General features: G+C 27.6%; 1 protein-coding gene across 22 annotated transcripts in view; it reads right to left on the bottom strand.

Moving 5' to 3' along the window:
* Positions 1-503: 503 nt before the first annotated feature.
* Positions 504-17,945, bottom strand: part of LOC129979530 (uncharacterized protein DDB_G0284459-like) — a 72,945-nt gene continuing 55,503 nt past the window's right edge. For all 22 annotated transcript variants that reach the window (XM_056090738.1, XM_056090718.1, XM_056090727.1 and 19 more), the window contains 11 exons: positions 16,404-16,430; positions 15,194-15,217; positions 12,960-12,989; positions 10,479-10,505; positions 8,899-8,925; positions 7,729-7,758; positions 6,780-6,809; positions 4,746-4,768; positions 4,307-4,416; positions 3,598-3,728; positions 504-727 (listed from right to left, as the gene is read on the bottom strand). In XM_056090738.1, the coding sequence (XP_055946713.1) occupies positions 3,650-3,728; positions 4,307-4,416; positions 4,746-4,768; positions 6,780-6,809; positions 7,729-7,758; positions 8,899-8,925; positions 10,479-10,505; positions 12,960-12,989; positions 15,194-15,217; positions 16,404-16,430 (407 nt within the window). In that variant the 3' untranslated portion in view covers positions 504-727; positions 3,598-3,649. The remainder of the gene's footprint in view (positions 728-3,597; positions 3,729-4,306; positions 4,417-4,745; positions 4,769-6,779; positions 6,810-7,728; positions 7,759-8,898; positions 8,926-10,478; positions 10,506-12,959; positions 12,990-15,193; positions 15,218-16,403; positions 16,431-17,945) is intronic.

Here is a 17,945-nt window from a genome sequence, read left to right as displayed (position 1 = left end):
TTTTTTTTTGTGTGTTGTAAATATTTTAATTTTTCTTTTTGTATTGAAATCAGCATTAAATTCTCTTTAAAATGATAATAAGAGTTTGCATTGTGTGAAATGTTACATTTTCTATGAGCATACAAATTCAGAAAACATAAAAATTTACAAAAGTGTCCACAATTTTGGTCACCACTGTATATGTTTTGTGCAAAAAGAAATTTCATTTTTTCAGGACTTCTTAAGTTAGTGTTCACAATCAGACATAATTCCAAGAATATGTTTTCAGACTCAAGAGTGTGAAATGTGGAGATTAGTCAAATTTTCTTCACATTTTTTAAAGATTACAATAATTCCACTTTGTATACTTGGCATATGACAAAATAATAAGTCACTGATTTCCATTCAACTTGGTAAATATCTTTAATTTTTCATTTACAACTACTACATTTCTTTCAAATAAAAAACCAAACACATTTGGTATTTTTATACATTTGTTTATTTTCATTTCTAATATAGAAAATACAACAAGACAAAAATAAGTGCAGTAGGGACAACATTACTACATGATCAAAATATAAATATTTTCATTTTAACACAATTACATTTAAAAACTCGATCATCGTGAAGTATTCCTTTATAAAAGTTTGCTTCTTCACTGAAAGAAATACATAAAAAAAACACAATAAATCAGATGTAGAATGTTTACAGAATTTCTTTCAATCTATAGTGCTACGATTCAAAACACCTGCAATGCAAAATGTCATAATTAGTACACTGCAAACTAAGCTCATAGAAGCTAGTAACTAAAAAAATATGGATAGCAAATTATTGTTCAAAAAATTTTGAATGCAATAAATAATGTGAACTCAAATTAAATTAATAATTATGAAATTTTTTAATACTTAATTCTTTATTAAATACATGACAGTAATTTATTTTTAAAAACTGAATTTGCATATCGAAATCAAACTGAATTTGGATATATAAATCATTATAGCCAAAATGGGGGGGGGGGTCTATATTTTAGAATTACTGATAATACAAAACTGAAATTCATAATTAAATATCTGAAACTAAAATTGATGATAGTTAAAATCAGCAGGAATACACTCCCAAATGTATGTTTTTTTAATAAGAATACCATGTGTCTAGTCACATAAAATGCTAGGACTTCAGCATGGCCACAAATACCACAATCACTCAAATTTTTATTTTAAAGCTTCAAACATGAATATTTTGTGCTACATTGCATAATGAAGACAACCAAGGGTGCGTTTGGAAAGACTTTCTTTCGCCAACTGAAACCAAAGTTTTATATAGAACTACAATTCTAGTAACAAGATACCAAACAAATTTCATCTATTTAACTAGTTGTATTTTTGATTTAGTTATATTAAAGTCCCTTTTTAAAGCACATAGATATGAGGACTATTCGGGGAACAGACCTCGTAATTTTGAACCGCGGTCAGATGATAGGACGACACCAGAGCTGGCACCCCCCCACTCACCAAGCTTCCACACCACACCATCGGGAAGACGTTTGGCCCCTACGGATTTAGTGTGCAAAATATTTGACAGTTCGATAGAATCGAGTCTCGAACTTGATACACTCCATTTACAAAGCTACGACCTTACTACCAGACCACTGTGGCCCCTAGTTGTTTATGAATTATCGCATATGCATGCGAATGTACAGAAAATGAATCTCTTGATAAATTAGGTCCAAAATTTGATATAGTTATATACTTTGTCCAAATTTTATGCATCTAGCTTAATAGTTATAGTCATTTGCACATAGATAAACTTGTGAATGGATTTTGTTCAAAATTTTCCAGAAATCTACTAAACTGGATTAGAGAACATATACGAAATTTTATGCGATAATTCAATCTTGCTTAAAGTATTTTCACTTATTGTGTTCATAGACAGACAATTTTAAAAACGTATTTTCTAGACTCGAGAAGCACTGTAAAGGGGAGATTTATTCAAAATCTCAAGAACTCATCTTTTGATGATTACAGTGCCTTCTCTTTGTCAATTTAGTGTATGAAAAAGGAATAACATTTTTATAGAATTTGAATCTGTAAGTACGGTTATTTTTAATTTGTATACAGATGAAAATTCTAACACAAAATAAATGAGATTATAAAACTGAAAACAGCATTGAACAGGAATAGATAGAATAATTATTTTATTAAAGCTCCCAAGGACAAAGCTAATTTTAATAGAAAGCATAAGACTGGCTGCTAAAATTTCAAAGCATCAAATTCAAAGATATTCAAAGATGAGATATTTTTATTTCAATTATAATGGAAATTGATTTTAGATTATGTTGAAAGTATTTCAACAGATTTTTTAGAATATGCTCTTTTAAATTCATAAACAATTTTCAACATTTATTCATTTTTATTAAGATCTATTAAAGCATCTAAATTATTTGGGTTACCAATCTTGTTATTTAAAAAAGTGTAACTATGTGGAATTTAATTATCTTTTAGTATAACATTTTGATATCAATTTAGATATGTTCAAGCAGCTATGGAATAATTTTTTCCCACACATAGCAGTTAACAGAAATCTTATGTGTATATATTTGAAAAATATATTAATAATATTAAGCCACTTGTTACCTAAATTGAATTATTTAATTTCTTTTCAACAACTAAATAATACTGAGAAGAGAAGAATTTATGTCATAATTGTCACGAAAAACATTTTCACTTCTTCTGAGACAACTCAACTCCTGGAATTCCTAAAAACAAATTCAAAAAAACCTTTTTTTTTTTTTTTTTTTTTTTTTCCTTCGGCGAACTTTGAGATGTGTGGTGTTACAGCTCCATTGCATATGTTTATACTAAAAATCCTGTATATAATTCTGTAAATAATTTCAACTAATTAAATGTCTTAATATTAAAAAAAAAAGGGGGTTTTTTTTTATTTGTTTTCAGGAATTCCAGGAGTTGAGTTGTCTCAGAAGAAGTGAAAGTGCTTTTCCTGACAATAATATCATAATAATCTAATCATAAATAACTTATTAACATTAGATGATTTCTCATCAAAATCGAAATAAAAACCAAGTTTTGTTTCGTTAGCTTTTGTTATCATAAATGTGCTTAGGTTTGAACAAAACTATCAGATATCTCGCCTACACCAATGATGGCCTGAGAATAGATTACAGCTAATCACAGATACAGAATAAATCTTCAGTATCTGTGATAGATTAGGTTGCAATACAGTTATTTATTTCAAAATTTGCATCATATCTCTTTTGCATGAGTTATATTTTTTAATCCAAACTGCATTGATATCTACAAAGAAATTGTATAATAACTACTCTTTCTCACCACTCTTATTTTTTAAACTGTATTTGTAAATAAATTTGCCATTTTCAATTATACCTTCTGCTGTGTCTCAATTCATACTATGTGCATAACTAATATTGTGCAATCAAATAAAGAAGTTCATAAGATCAAAGTTTCATATTTTTCTTATAAGCATGTATCCATAGATAAATACAGAATATGGAAGAGAAAAAAAAATTGCAGAAAAATAAAACTGTGTGCTATTTTGTTATTCTTTAGTGCATAATAAATCAAAACAAAAAAACATACTTACAGATACAAATGCATTGAACATTTTTATAATATTCTTTCGCCAAAGAAAGACATTAATCCAATGAATCATAATCGCTACTACTATAATCTAATTTCTTATCATCAACATCATCATCATCATCATCAGGATTACTACATAAAGATAAAGTAAATACATAAATTAGAAAAAGTAATAAAAAAATCATAAATATATTTGTCACTAAGGGGTGAGCATAATAAAAGATTAAAGTGTAATTTTTCTAAGTATGTACAAAATGCTAAGTATGTGGCATTCAAGCTATTACATTCTTTTAAAAGTTAAATAACTATTTTTCAAAATACAGAAAGTCAATAATCATAATAAAGAGCATACTACTAATTTCAGACATGCAAATATCATTCAGAATTTCTTATAATGATCATAATAAATTAATATCCATTTTAAAATTAGCTATTAAGTCAATTATTTAGATAAGCATATTAATATCCATTATTACAGCTAAATTAGCACTTTAAGTCAGAAAAATGGTATTCAAAATTTCTAAGGAATATTTTAGAAGATGGAGTAGGAAAGAAAAAAAAGAAAAAGGAAGAAAAGAAAAAAACAAAAGTATATCTAAAAAAAAATTGTTACGAAAAATTATTTTAATTTTCCTAACAAATTAAAATTATTATTATAGATTAATATTATTAATTATAGAAACACATAAAAAAAACTCCTGCACACTTACGTTTCATAAGTGGAATTGCTATCTCCACTCTGAATTTCAATTGAATGCTTAGGACAATCCATTGATTTAAGACATGGCCGACCATTTTTTTCCTTAATAACTCCGCAACGCTGCAGATATTCAAAAAGAAAGCAATGAAATACCAACTATATAATTCAGAATATAATATATATGTTTAATATATATATATATGTTTAATATATATATATATGTTTAATATATATATATATATATATATATATATATATCACTATATAATTTTATTTCTTAAAAATAAATGAATTAATATTTTAAAAAACTAAAAATTATGCATGCAATGTTTTTGAACAATTATTAATATGATAAATTTCACTATATATAAATAAATAATACTGAATTAAAAAAATTACATCATTTTTTCAATATAACTGTTAAATGCATAAATAAATATATAACTCACTCTTGAAAGGTAATCCCTTTGCTCTGCAAAAGAAGAATGAAATGAAATTTACTATTTTTTAGTGAAACATATTAATGTGAAATACAATAATTATCTCTTCAAAATTATAATTTCATTTTTTAAAGGTGTAAAGATATTTCTTAAAATCTTATAAATGAATGCAACTTAAAATAATTTGAAAGATATAGAAATAACTTAGAAATTGGTCTATAAGTATATAAATAGCCTTATAAGATTCCATCAATCCAAACTTGGGAATTATTTGATTAACTAATTTTAAAAACAATCATAATATATTATTGAATCTATAATGGTTAATATACATATGTTAATAGTCTCATTCCTAAGATAATTTGAGTTTAGGCATCTTAGAATATTGAAACACAAGTTTCTCTTTCAAAGATCTTTAAAAAAAATCCCTATATCTTCAATAAAATTGCAATAGTAGCTTGTGATTGTATGGGTTGATATACTATATTAAAAAAAAAAAAAAAACTCATTTCCATAGCTGTTAACTTTTAAGAAAATGTACTCTCAGACACCCTTTGAGGATTCTCAAAGAACTTTACTGTCCCCTAAATTCCTCTGAATGACTGTCTCTAAAGAATAAAGTATGTACTACAGGTATTCAATCAATCATACTTAACAAGAATGCAGGGGCGATTTCTCAGTGATATCCAAAGTGCAGTTTTACTGATAGAGTATTTCCTTTCAGTACTGACAGCATTAATACATCTAGTAAAGCACTAAATATGTGTGTATTATTAAAATTATATAAAAAAAATTCAGAGAGACACGTGCCTCAAAAAGCTTTGTTATTAAAAAATAATATAAATTAAATGGTAGTTAATGTACTAATAATGGCACAATACAATAAAACTCCTCATTATAATGTCTGAATTAAGAAATTATAACTAACTGTATAGCAGTTACATTACTCTATCTTCTCTTGGATAATAGATGGCGTTATCTAATTAGGTATGCATCCCATGATGCACTGCAATTGTAAATACAATGAGATGAGATGCTATTCTGTTAAAAGAGATGTGAGTGTAAATGTCTTGTCTTATCCAGTTTGTTTTGGGTGAAATGTGATCATTAAAGACTGAATAAATAAAAACCACAGTGGAACACATATTTCATTGTTTACAGAGTTTAATGAGTAATATTTACAATTTCTGTACTGCTTTTTCTTCACAAAAATATAGCTATTACATTAAAGCCATTCAGAATCTTTAAATTATTGGTCATAAAAGTTATTACTTTAACAATTCTGAAAATTACTACATAGTTAACTAATAAATTGCACTGAATAGGTAAATGCAAAATAATGTTATTTTAATATAGATTATAAAAAAACTACTGTAAATGCTTTCTACCCATTACATTGAACAAGAACACCAAAATTAAGCAAACTTCCAAAAAAGCAGTATGCAAATATATTGAGGTAATTTAATTTTGGAATACATTATGCATTTAGTAAGAAGGAGGGAAAAAAGGGGGTATCCTGACACAACATCACACAATATATATTTAATGACAAGTACAATTATATTTTTTGCAATTATATTGTTAAACTGTTATGCAAGTACAATCATATTTGATATTTTGTTATAATAAGAGTGGTGATTTGTTATAATAAAAATACAGTTATTCCTCATTTTGGTATTTAATTTTTTTATTTATTATATCTATAAAAAATATAGTAGATGGATTAGTATTTTTCATGAAAATGCTTCAACTCTCTCCTATCCGCCATCAAATATTATAAAACATATAAATTTTGAATTACATTTTACTAAAGATGCACATTTTATTCTTCAGTGTACAAAGGTATTTAAAACAGAAGTAAGAAATACTGCAGTCTAAAATTCAAAAATCTTTTTCATAACATAAATCTGAACATTCGACAAATTTAAATTAATCTATGTCAAATGATATGTATAATAATGAATTCTTTTTCTTAAATAATGTATTGATAGTTACCTTAAAAGTCTCAAGGAAATAAAAATATTAATATTCTAAAACAATTACCTCTTGACATTTCATTTGTGGGTGGTGAAGCTGTAAATAAAAAAAAAATGCTTTAGAATTTTAAAATATTGAAGGGAAAGAAAAAAAAAGAAAAGAAAGAAAAAGAAAGGGACATAAGAAAATTTCTAAAATTAATGCAAATGAGAAAATTTTCAATTTCTTATGATGTCATCTGATAAGAACCAAACAGGAAAAACACAAAAAATAAATAACAGTCCTCTTTGGTTCATTGAAAAAAACAATTCAGATAAATTATTATTAAAAAATTTTTAACAATATGACGAAGAGCACTCAACATAAAAGAATAAGAGGAGCTATCTATTAAATAGATATATATATGTATTGATATCTCTTATTTTAATTTAAATCCTAATTTTTATCTTCATTTAAACCAACATAATTAAAAAAATGCTCTCTTATTTCCTGATCCAATTCCTACTTTTTATTTAATTATTTTTAGCACATTTCTCTAGAAAACTGACAAGCATTTTCTCATGCTCTAAGGGAAGGGATAAAAATCCTTAATGCTTACAATATTCTTTTAAAAAATACCTAAAACTCTCCTTCCTAAGTATATGTGTCAAAGAAATCCCTATCAAAATCTTATAGTAAAATCACTGAAGGAAAAAAATTTATGGATCCTTTTGTTCTTGTGTTTCGATGTAGACTGGTATGTCTATTATCGCTTTTCGATGTACAAACTGTGAATCTTGGGATGAAATAAATGGAAGTTAAATTCCAAAAGTGCCATGTTTTCAACTACCACAGTTAAAATATGCATACAAATTTTAATGAGAATAGAAGGCTTCATACAAGTCATATAATTTAGGTGAAAGGATATTTAATATTTTTAATAATGACTTCTTTTTCTCAAATAATGTAGCAATAGCTACTTATGAAGCTACAAAATATGAAGGAAATAAAAATACAAGTATTCTAAAATAATTACCTGGTGATAAAGGATGTTCAGGTGTTGTAGCTATAAATAAGAAATATGTTTTAGAAGTCTAAAATGCAAAAAGCAGAGACAACAAAATTTATAAAATTAAAACAAATGAGAAAATTCTCAATTTCTTATAATGCCGATGATATGAATTAAATAGAATATGAAAGGTAAGTTTCCATTCCTGTTTGGATCATCATTTAAAAATAAATAGATAAATAAAAACTTATTAACATTAATTCTTATAAAAAAATTATAATAAAGAAGAAAGCATTCATCATAAAAAGAATAATAGTGAAAGTGATTTCCTCACTATCCATGCATAAAATTGCAGGTTTCCAACAAGGCCACAAAAACTTTGCATAGCATTGCTGAATAATAGTTGTGAAATATTACTCTTTAGCTGGTATTTAACATTTTTAATAAGTCTAGCAAATGGTCATCAGCAATTTATTTTTATTTTATTTTATTTTTTTTATTAATCTCCTGTGTTTAGCAATAAGTTCCTGAAAGTCATATTTGTGTTTCCCATATGTTATTTCCAAAAGAATGAAACCAAAATTTGGTTTTAATTTGACAGATTTGGTTCCAAATTTGATAGGTTTCTACAATTTAAGATTTAAATCTATATACCAAAAATTATCCATCTAGCTCTTTACATTTTCTAGTTATCGCATAAAACTAAATTTGGGCAGTAAAACAGACAATCGTCTTCTGAATGAATTTAAATCAAAATCTCATTGAAACTTTCACATTTGGAATAAAAAACATACACCAAATTTCATTAGTACAGCTCAAAGCCTTTTTCATATTGACAGACAAGCATAATACAGTTTTACAAACTCAGGGAAGTCTGAAATGCGAAAATTCATTAAATCTCGAGTGTGAATTTGATGATAACAATATTTTTTCTATACATTGTGTCTCAGAAAATAAAAAGAAGCCATCGATGAAACAAATATATTTTCAAACAATAGCTTATATTCTAATTCTAGCATTAACTTTGCATGTAATTCAATGGCAGAAATCAGAAGAGTGATCTGACATATGCCATATAATTTAGTTGAAATTATAAATTTATACCTTTAATAGTGGCTTTTCTTTCCCAAACAATATGACAATAGCTAAAATTGAATTATCAAAGAAATAAAAATACAAGCACTCAAAAATAATTACCTGGCGTCATATAGACTTCTTGTGGAACTGTAAACAAGAAAAAAGTTTTAGAAGTCTAAAATACTGAAGGGGGAAAAAAAGCAGAGATAAGAAAATTCTTGAAATTAAAACAAATGAGGATACTCTCAGTTTCTTATAATGCTCTTGACAAAAAATCAAATAGAAAAAATACAAAAGGGAAATTTAAGTCTTCTTTGTATCATTATTAAAAATAAATAACTTATTTAGATTACATCTTCTAAAAAAAATCATAAAATGAGGGAAAGCATTCATGATAAAGGAATTAAAGTTGGAGTGCTCCCCCCCCTTACACGCATAAAATTGTAAAGTTTGTGCAAGGCTGTAATAGATTTGCAAGGTGAACAATAATTACGAGATATAGCTTTTTAGCGTAAATTTAACATTTTTACCGAAAACAGTAAGTGGCCCTTAATGATTCCTTTCGGAGATTAATCCATAGAATTTCAACATAGGTAACTGATAATCAAGTTCGTGCTTTATATACATTGTTTCCAACATACTAAAATTTGACAATGAACTCCAATTCTAAACGTAAAGTCACATATTAAATTTCATATAATTAAGTCATTGTCTTTTTGTGTCATCATGTTTATGTGCTAACGATAGTACAAACGGACAGAAAGCCACTCCTATACAGATTTGATTCCAAATTTGATTGGTGTCAATACTTTAGATGTTAAATCTATATACCAAATATTATCATTCCAGTTCTCCATTTTGTCTAGTTATCGTATTAATCTATATTCGGATACAGACTTTTTCTGAATGAATGTTATTCAAAATCTGTAAAAACCTTCAAATATGGGTAAAGACCATATACCAAATTTCACTGCAGTAGCTCAAAGCTTTTCTGGATTATCTTTGTCATCGACAGACAGACATAATACGGCTATTAAAACTTCTGACGTTAGAAGGCTCGTCAAAAACTCGATTTCGAATTCGGGACTATAATTCGTATATTTGAAAGATTTGATATACAGATACAGATATACAGATATACTATACAGATTTCATTCCAAATTTGATTGGTGTCAATACTTTAGATGTTAAATCTATATATCAAATATTATCATTCCAGTTCTCCATTTTGTCTAGTTATCGTATTAATCTATATTCGGATACAGACTTCCTCTGAATGAATGTTATTCAAAATCTGTAAAAACCTTCAAATTTCACTGCAGTAGCTCAAAGCTTTTCTGGATTATCTTTGTCATCGACAGACAGACATAATACGGTTATTAAAACTTCTGACGTTAGAAGGCTCGTCAAAAACTCGATTTCGAATTCGGGACTATAATTCGTATATTTGAAAGAAAGAAGAAACTGTCATAACAAACGAGACAAAGCACATATGTATATTCATACAATAGCTTATATTCTATATATTGTTTTAATTTTTTATAAAATTCAAAAACAGGAATCAGAATACACATGCCAAATAAACTATGTGATATGATAATTTTATACATTTAAAAGTGATTTCTTTTTCCAAAATAATTAGACAATAGCTGCCCTCAAAATATCAAGAGGAAAAAATGAAAGCATTCTAAAACAATTACCTGGACTTAAAGCGGAAGCTGATAAAGCTGAAAATAAAAAAAAATAATAATTAAGAAGTTTAAAATATAAAAAAAAATTTAAAATTCAAATATGAAATTTTATACATGAGAAAGTAAAAAGGGACTATCATAATTAGGGCTGTCACAATTTTCAATTTATCGAAAAAATTCGATACTTAAAATTTAAAAAAAAAAAAAAAAAACGATTTTTTTTCTATGTCAGTTTTCAAAAAATATTGATATATCGAAATCGTGATTATGGCTAATAGTTTATGATAAATCGCGATACAAAAAATCAATATTCACAAACAATTTGTGTTTTCTATTTCGTTTTGGTTATCGGTTAGTGTTTAGTTTTGTTACTCTTCATTCTTTTTCACATTTATACAGAATTTTTGTTAATAGCTCTATAAACACTTCCATGTTCTAATATAATAAAAGTAATTATTTTAAGCATGTCATTTTTTAACAAACTGTTTTCTGTTCCTGCAATGAATGATACCATTATAGAAAAATAATTGCGGTTATCAGAAGGTTGTAGGTTGCCCTTTGTTTCATCGCTAAATACTTATCTTCAGAAATAAAAGCAAAAAGGATTCGTAATTTTATTCGCAGCTCGCATTTTCTCACTTAAGCGAACTCGCATTTAAAAAAAAAAAAAAGAAACATTATACTTCCGGTTTCACCGAGCAGCTCACAATAAATCGATATTCACAATTAATTTACATTTTCGATTTCGTTTTGGTTACAGGTTAGTGTTTATTTTTGTTGCTCTTCATTCTTATCGTCCTACATACAGAATTCTTGTTAATATTTCTATAAATATTGTCATATTCTAAAACATAAAAATGCTTGTTTTAAACGCAGTGTTAAAAATAGTAACATGCAGACATTGATTTAGCATCGACACACTTTATTAAAGGGGTTTTAACAAAATTATTTTCTAACTATTTTTATTCAAAAGAAATGGAATATTTTTATCACATAAATTGAAACTTCCTTTTATCTAGAGTCGTTCTGATTAGTCAATATGCTAAAGAAATGTTATTTATAGCTTATAATAGATATAAATAAATCATGATATCACGATATATCGAAAAATACCGATGTGTTGGATGATATATTGAGATGAAGTTCCGTCATCGTCCAGCCCTAATCATAACAAAGGGCATAATATATATATATATATATATATATATATATATATATATATATATATATATATATATATATATATATATATATATATATATTAAAATCTAATTTCAACCATAATTAATTTTAAAAATTTTATCCTAATTCAGCCCATATTAACTTCATTCTAAAATGTTCTCTTATTTCCTGATCCCATTCCACTTTTTTTATTTAATTAATGCAACAGAAGTTCTGTAAAAATGCTTAAGTCAACGGCTCCCGCACTCCGAGTGAAGGGATAAAAAATTACTAACCTAAACCAATTTTTCAAAAAAATACCTAAATTCCCTTTGTATAAATTGACATGTAAAGAAATCCTTCTCAGAATCTCATAGTATTTAAACACTTGAAAAAAATATTCTCTCTCTCTCAATTTTACGCTAAACTGCTCTTGTATCGCGTGTGAACGGACGTGCCTTGTTTGCACATAAATCATGCCTCCCAGGATGGAATAAAAGAGAACTTTAAAATTCAAAGTGTCTTCTCTGTCTTCAGTGTCTTGTAAAAAATTATGTTTACACATATATAAAATGATATTTAAATTAATGATATTTTATTTTAAATGTTATTTTTAAATGTTTTGTTTTATTTTATTTTAATGACATTTTAATTTAAACTTAATTAATTTCCTAAATTTTTGCTTAATTTAGCCCATATTAACTTCATTCTAAAATGCTCTTTTATTTCCAGATCCAATTCCACCTTTTTTTTATGTAATTAATGCAATGGAAGCTCTATAAAATTGCTGATATCGACAAGTTTCCACACTCAAAGGGATAAAAAATTGTCCAGCTAAGATATTCTTTTAAAAGATCCCTATGGTTCCCTTACCAAAATCGACAAGTGTAAAGAAATCCCTATCAAAATCTCACAGTATATAAACATTGGGGAAAATAATTTCTCCCCTTTTTAACTTTCCCAAATTTCGTTTTGTGTTGTTCTGTGTTGGTGTGCTCGTCGCTGCTGCTTATATATAAATTATGCCTCACAGGATGAAATAAAACGAAGTTAAATATTCAAAGTACCTTTTCTGTCTTCGGCCACGATTCTGCCTCAAAAAACATTATGTTTACATATAAACATACATATATATATATTTCCTATATGTTGCATTCAGTTTGCATAAGATTCAATAACAGAAATGAGAATAAAAATCCACATGCCATATAATCTAGGTAAAATGATAGCTTTATATATTTAATAGTCACTTTTTTCCCCAAATAATGTTACAATAACTGCTTTAAAAATATCAAGAAAATAAAAATACAAGTATTTTAAAAGAAATACCTGGAGAATCAGGATTACCAAATCGTGTACCTATAAATAAGAAAAATATTTTAGAATTCTATAAAGCAAATTCATAAAGCAGAGATAAAAAAAAATTGCTGAAATTAAACCAAATGATAACACTTTCAAATTCATATCATGCCTTAGATAAGATACAAATAAAACAAAGTCATCATTTTAAAAAATAAACAATCAAAGACTTACCTGATTAATTCTTACAAAAAATTATAATAGCCTAAAAGAAATCATTCATCATAAAAAAAAAAAAAAAAAAAAAAACTGGAATGCTTTTCCTTTCTGCAAATATAAAATTGCAGACTTTGAGAAGCTTTGCATGGCACTCGTAAACAACAGTTACAAAATATTGCTCCTTAGCATTATTTTAACATTTTTATGAAATCCAACAAATGGTCTTTAGTTTTGTTTGTTTTTTTTGAGAATATTCGTTGGTATTTACCAATAGGTAACCAGAAATCAAATATGGATTTTACAAGCACTGTTGCCAACTAACTAAAATCAAAATTCGACACAATATTACAATTGTAGTCACAAAATCAGACAAAGTCATCATTCTAAAAAATAAACAAACAAAGACTTACCAGATTAATTCTTACAAAAAATTATAATAGCCTGAAAGAAATCATTCATCATAAAAAAAAATTTAAAAAAATACCACTGGAATGCTTTTCCTTTCTGCAAATATAAAATTGCAGACTTCGAGAAGCTTTGCATGGCACTCGTAAACAACAGTTACAAAACATTGCTCCTTAGCATTATTTTAACATTTTTATGAAATCCAACAAATGATCTTTAGTTTTTTTTTGTTTTTTTGAGAATATTCGTTGGTATTTACCAATAGGTAACCAGAAATCAAATATGGATTTTACAAGCACTGTTGCCAACTAACTAAAATCAAAATTCGACACAATATTACAATTGTAGTCACAAAATCAGACACACAAAAACATATATTTAAATCATTGAATTGTAGAGTTATGGCGTTCATATGCTTATGATAATACAGACAGCAAAGAAAGTCAACTCCTTGACAGATTTCATACCAATTTGAAAGATGTCTACAATTCAGATGTTAAATTTATGTACCGAATATTACCCAACTAGCTCCCGTCCTCTCCTAGTTATTATGCTAACCTATAGTTGGACACCAGATAGACTTTCTCTGAATCATTAAATTGTAGAGTTATGACATTCATATGCTTATGATAATACAGACAGCAAAGAAAGTCAACTCCTTGACAGATTTCATACCAATTTGAAAGATGTCTACAATTCAGATGTTAAATTTATGTACCGAATATTACCCAACTAGCTCCCGTCCTCTCCTAGTTATTATGCTAACCTATAGTTGGACACCTGATAGACTTTCTCTGAATCATTAAATTGTAGAGTTATGGCGTTCATATGCTTATGATAATACAGACAGCAAAGAAAGTCAACTTCTTGACAGATTGCATACCAATTTGAAAGATGTCTACAATTCAGATGTTAAATTTATGTACCGAATATTACCCAACTAGCTCCCGTCCTCTCCTAGTTATTATGCTAACCTATAGTTGGACACCAGATAGACTTTCTCTGAATCATTAAATTGTAGAGTTATGGCGTTCATATGCTTATGATAATACAGACAGCAAAGAAAGTCAACTCCTTGACAGATTTCATACCAATTTGAAAGATGTCTACAATTCAGATGTTAAATTTATGTACTGAATATTACCCAACTAGCTCTCTTCCTCTCCTAGTTATTATGCTAACCTATAGTTGGACACCAGATAGACTTCCTCTGAATAAATTTTACACAAAATTTGATAAAACTCTTCAAATCTAGTGTAAAATCCATATACTAAGTTTCATTAATGTAGCTCAATGGTGTTTTTTTCAGCTATCTTTGTCATTGTGAAATTTGACATGAGAAAATTCATCAAAATCTTAAGTTCCAACCTGACAATTATAATATTTCATATATGAGAAAGTGAGAGTGCTAGCGATGAAACAGGCACATATATATTCATTCAATCGCTTATATTCTACTTCCAGCATTAACTTTGTGTATAATTCAAAGACAGAAATTAGAAGAAGAATCTGACACATGCCATATCATAGCTGAAATTATTATTTTATGCATTTAATAGTGGCTTTTCTTTTCCAAACAATATAGAATCAGCTAAAATTTAATTATCAAGACAAAAATAAAAACATTCAAAAATAATTACCTGGAGGTTGGTTTACTGCTCTAACTGTAAAGAAGAAAGAAGTATTAGAAATCTAAAACACAGAAGAAGAAAAAAAGTAGAGATAAGAAAATTCCTAAAATTAAAGCAAATTCTTTCGAATTCTTATAATGCCCTTGACAAAAATCAAACAGAATATGAAAGGAAAATTTAAGTACTGTTTGTATCATTATTAAAAATAAATAACTTATCCAGATTATATCTTCTAAAAAAATCATAACATGAAGGTAAGCATTCAGGAATTAAAGTTGGAGTGGATCCTTCTCCCCCCCCCTCCAAGCATAAAATTGTAGAATGTAATAGATTTGCATGGTGAACAATAATTACGAAATATAACTTTTTAGCATAAATTTAACATTTTTACCAAATCCAGTAAGTGGCCCTTAATAGTTTCTTTTGGTGATTAATCCATAGAATTTAAACATAGGTAACTGATAATCAAGTTCGTGATTTAGATACATTGTTTCCAACTGATTATAACTAAAATTTGACAATGAACTCCAATTCTAAACACAAAATCACATACTAAATTTCATATATTTAAGTGACTGCCTTTTTGTGTCATCATGTTTATGTGCTTATGACAATACAAACAGACAGAAAGTCGCTCCTATACAGATTTGATTCCAAATTTGATAGGTGTCAATACTTTAGATGTTAAATCTATATACCAAATATTATCAATCTCGTTCTCCTTTTTGTTGAGTTATCATGTTGATCTATATTTGGACAGACAGACTTCCTCTGAATAAATTTTGATCTAAATGTGTAAGAATGCCTTCAAATATAGGTAAAGGTAATATACCAGTGTATACCTCAAAGCTTTCTTAATTTACCTTTGTCACTGACAGACATATTACAATTATTAAAACTTCTGAGGTTAGAAGATTCATCAAAATCTTAATTTCGAATTCGCTAATTACCATTCTTTCTCTATAATTCGTATATGAGAAAGAAAGAAGGAGCTCTCATAACAAACAAGAGAAAGCACATATGTATATTCATACAATAGCTTATATTCTACATATTGCTTTATTTTTGAATAAAATTCAAAAACAGGAATCAGAATAGGAATCCACATGCGAAATAAACTATGTGATATGATAATTTTAAACATTTAAAAGTGATTTCTTTTTCTCAAATACTTCAAAATATATAGGAAATAAAAATGTAACTATTCTAAAACAATTACCTGTACGCATATCTGGAGGTGAAACAGCTGTAAATAAGAAAAATATTTTAAAAGTTTGAAATATAAAAATGCAGAAATAAGAAAATTTCCGAAATTTGCATACAAGATTTCATATATGAAATGTAAAAAGGAGTTATCATAACAAAGGACATAAAACATATTATATATATATATATATATACAGTGGTGGCCAAAAGTGTGGACATTTTTTGAAAGTTTCATGTTTTTCAACTTTGCATGCTTGTAAAATATATTATTTTTTTCTTAAATACAAATGTTTATATATCAAATTGAAGGTAATTTAATGTAGAATTTAATAACAAACACAGTATTACAATATCTGTATTACAAAAAAAGTTACGCTCATTTTAGTAGAACAAACAAACACAAATCGTTTTGAATAATGATGTATTTTGTAATAAAAGCGTACTAGCCAATCACAAACACTGTTCTGAGGACCCATCAAATATCTGTAACTATAGTTTAGGTTATTTGGATGGTAAAAGAGTTATTGTGGAAATATTTTGCGGAATGATGCATACTAGTACAATTAAACAGAGTATTGCTGTTTTTGAATATTTTAAGTCCTTTATTTTAATTAAACTAATTTTAAACAATGTCACCAACAAGAAGAACTGATTGGACAGCTACAAAAAGAAGCCGAATTGCCATATTGAGAGAAAATGGCCTCTCTTATGCTGAAATTGCAAGACAAGTTGGTGGTTAAGTGACTTGTTCTGGTGTACGAAAGTTCTGTTTACGTTATGAAAAAACGAAATCAGTGGAAAATAAGGCCAAATCAGGCCGAAAAAAATGCACAAGTGCTACTGCCGATAGAAAAATTAAACGGCTATGCCTTCAAGATAGAAAAAAATTCATCAGATGCCATTAGATGTGAAATGAATGCAGCGAGTATTGTAGAAAGTTCAAGAACAATAAGAAGAAGGTTATCAGGATTCGGACAACAGGCTAGAATTCCAAGGAAAAACCATATTTAAATCAAAAGCAACGCGGAAAACGAGTTAAGTGGGCAAAAGAAGACATTAAATGGTCAGAAAATGAATGGAAGCAAGTAATCTGGAGCGATGAGACTAAAATATCGCTCTTTGGTAGTGATGGTAGAAAATACGTGAGACATAGAGTAGGTGAAATGCTTCATCCTGATTGCATTGAAGCAACTATAAAAACAACAACAAATGCCATGATTTGGGCATGTATGTCTGCAGATGGTGTGCGCCGAATTCAAGTGATTGATGGCATCCTGAATGCCAAAAAATACATCGAAACTGTCCTGGAACCAAAATTGATACCTTCCATCAGGGATTTCTTCCCCAACAAAGCACCATTTATTTTTCAGCAGGATTCAGCTCCATGCCACACAGCAAAAGTATGCAAAGCATGGTTTCAAAATAAAGGCATATATGTATTACCATGGCCAGGAAACAGCCCTAATCTCAATCCAACTGAAAATTTGTGGCGACGTTTGAAAATTCTTGTACAAAAAAAAACGTCCATCCAATAAAAGACAGCTTATTGAATCTG

The sequence above is a fragment of the Argiope bruennichi genome, chromosome 1, assembly GCF_947563725.1.
Source record: "Argiope bruennichi chromosome 1, qqArgBrue1.1, whole genome shotgun sequence".
Taxonomy (NCBI): Eukaryota; Metazoa; Arthropoda; class Arachnida; order Araneae; family Araneidae; genus Argiope; species Argiope bruennichi.
The sequence above is the reverse complement of the archived record's forward strand: the minus strand, read 5'-3'. Positions and strand labels throughout refer to the sequence as shown.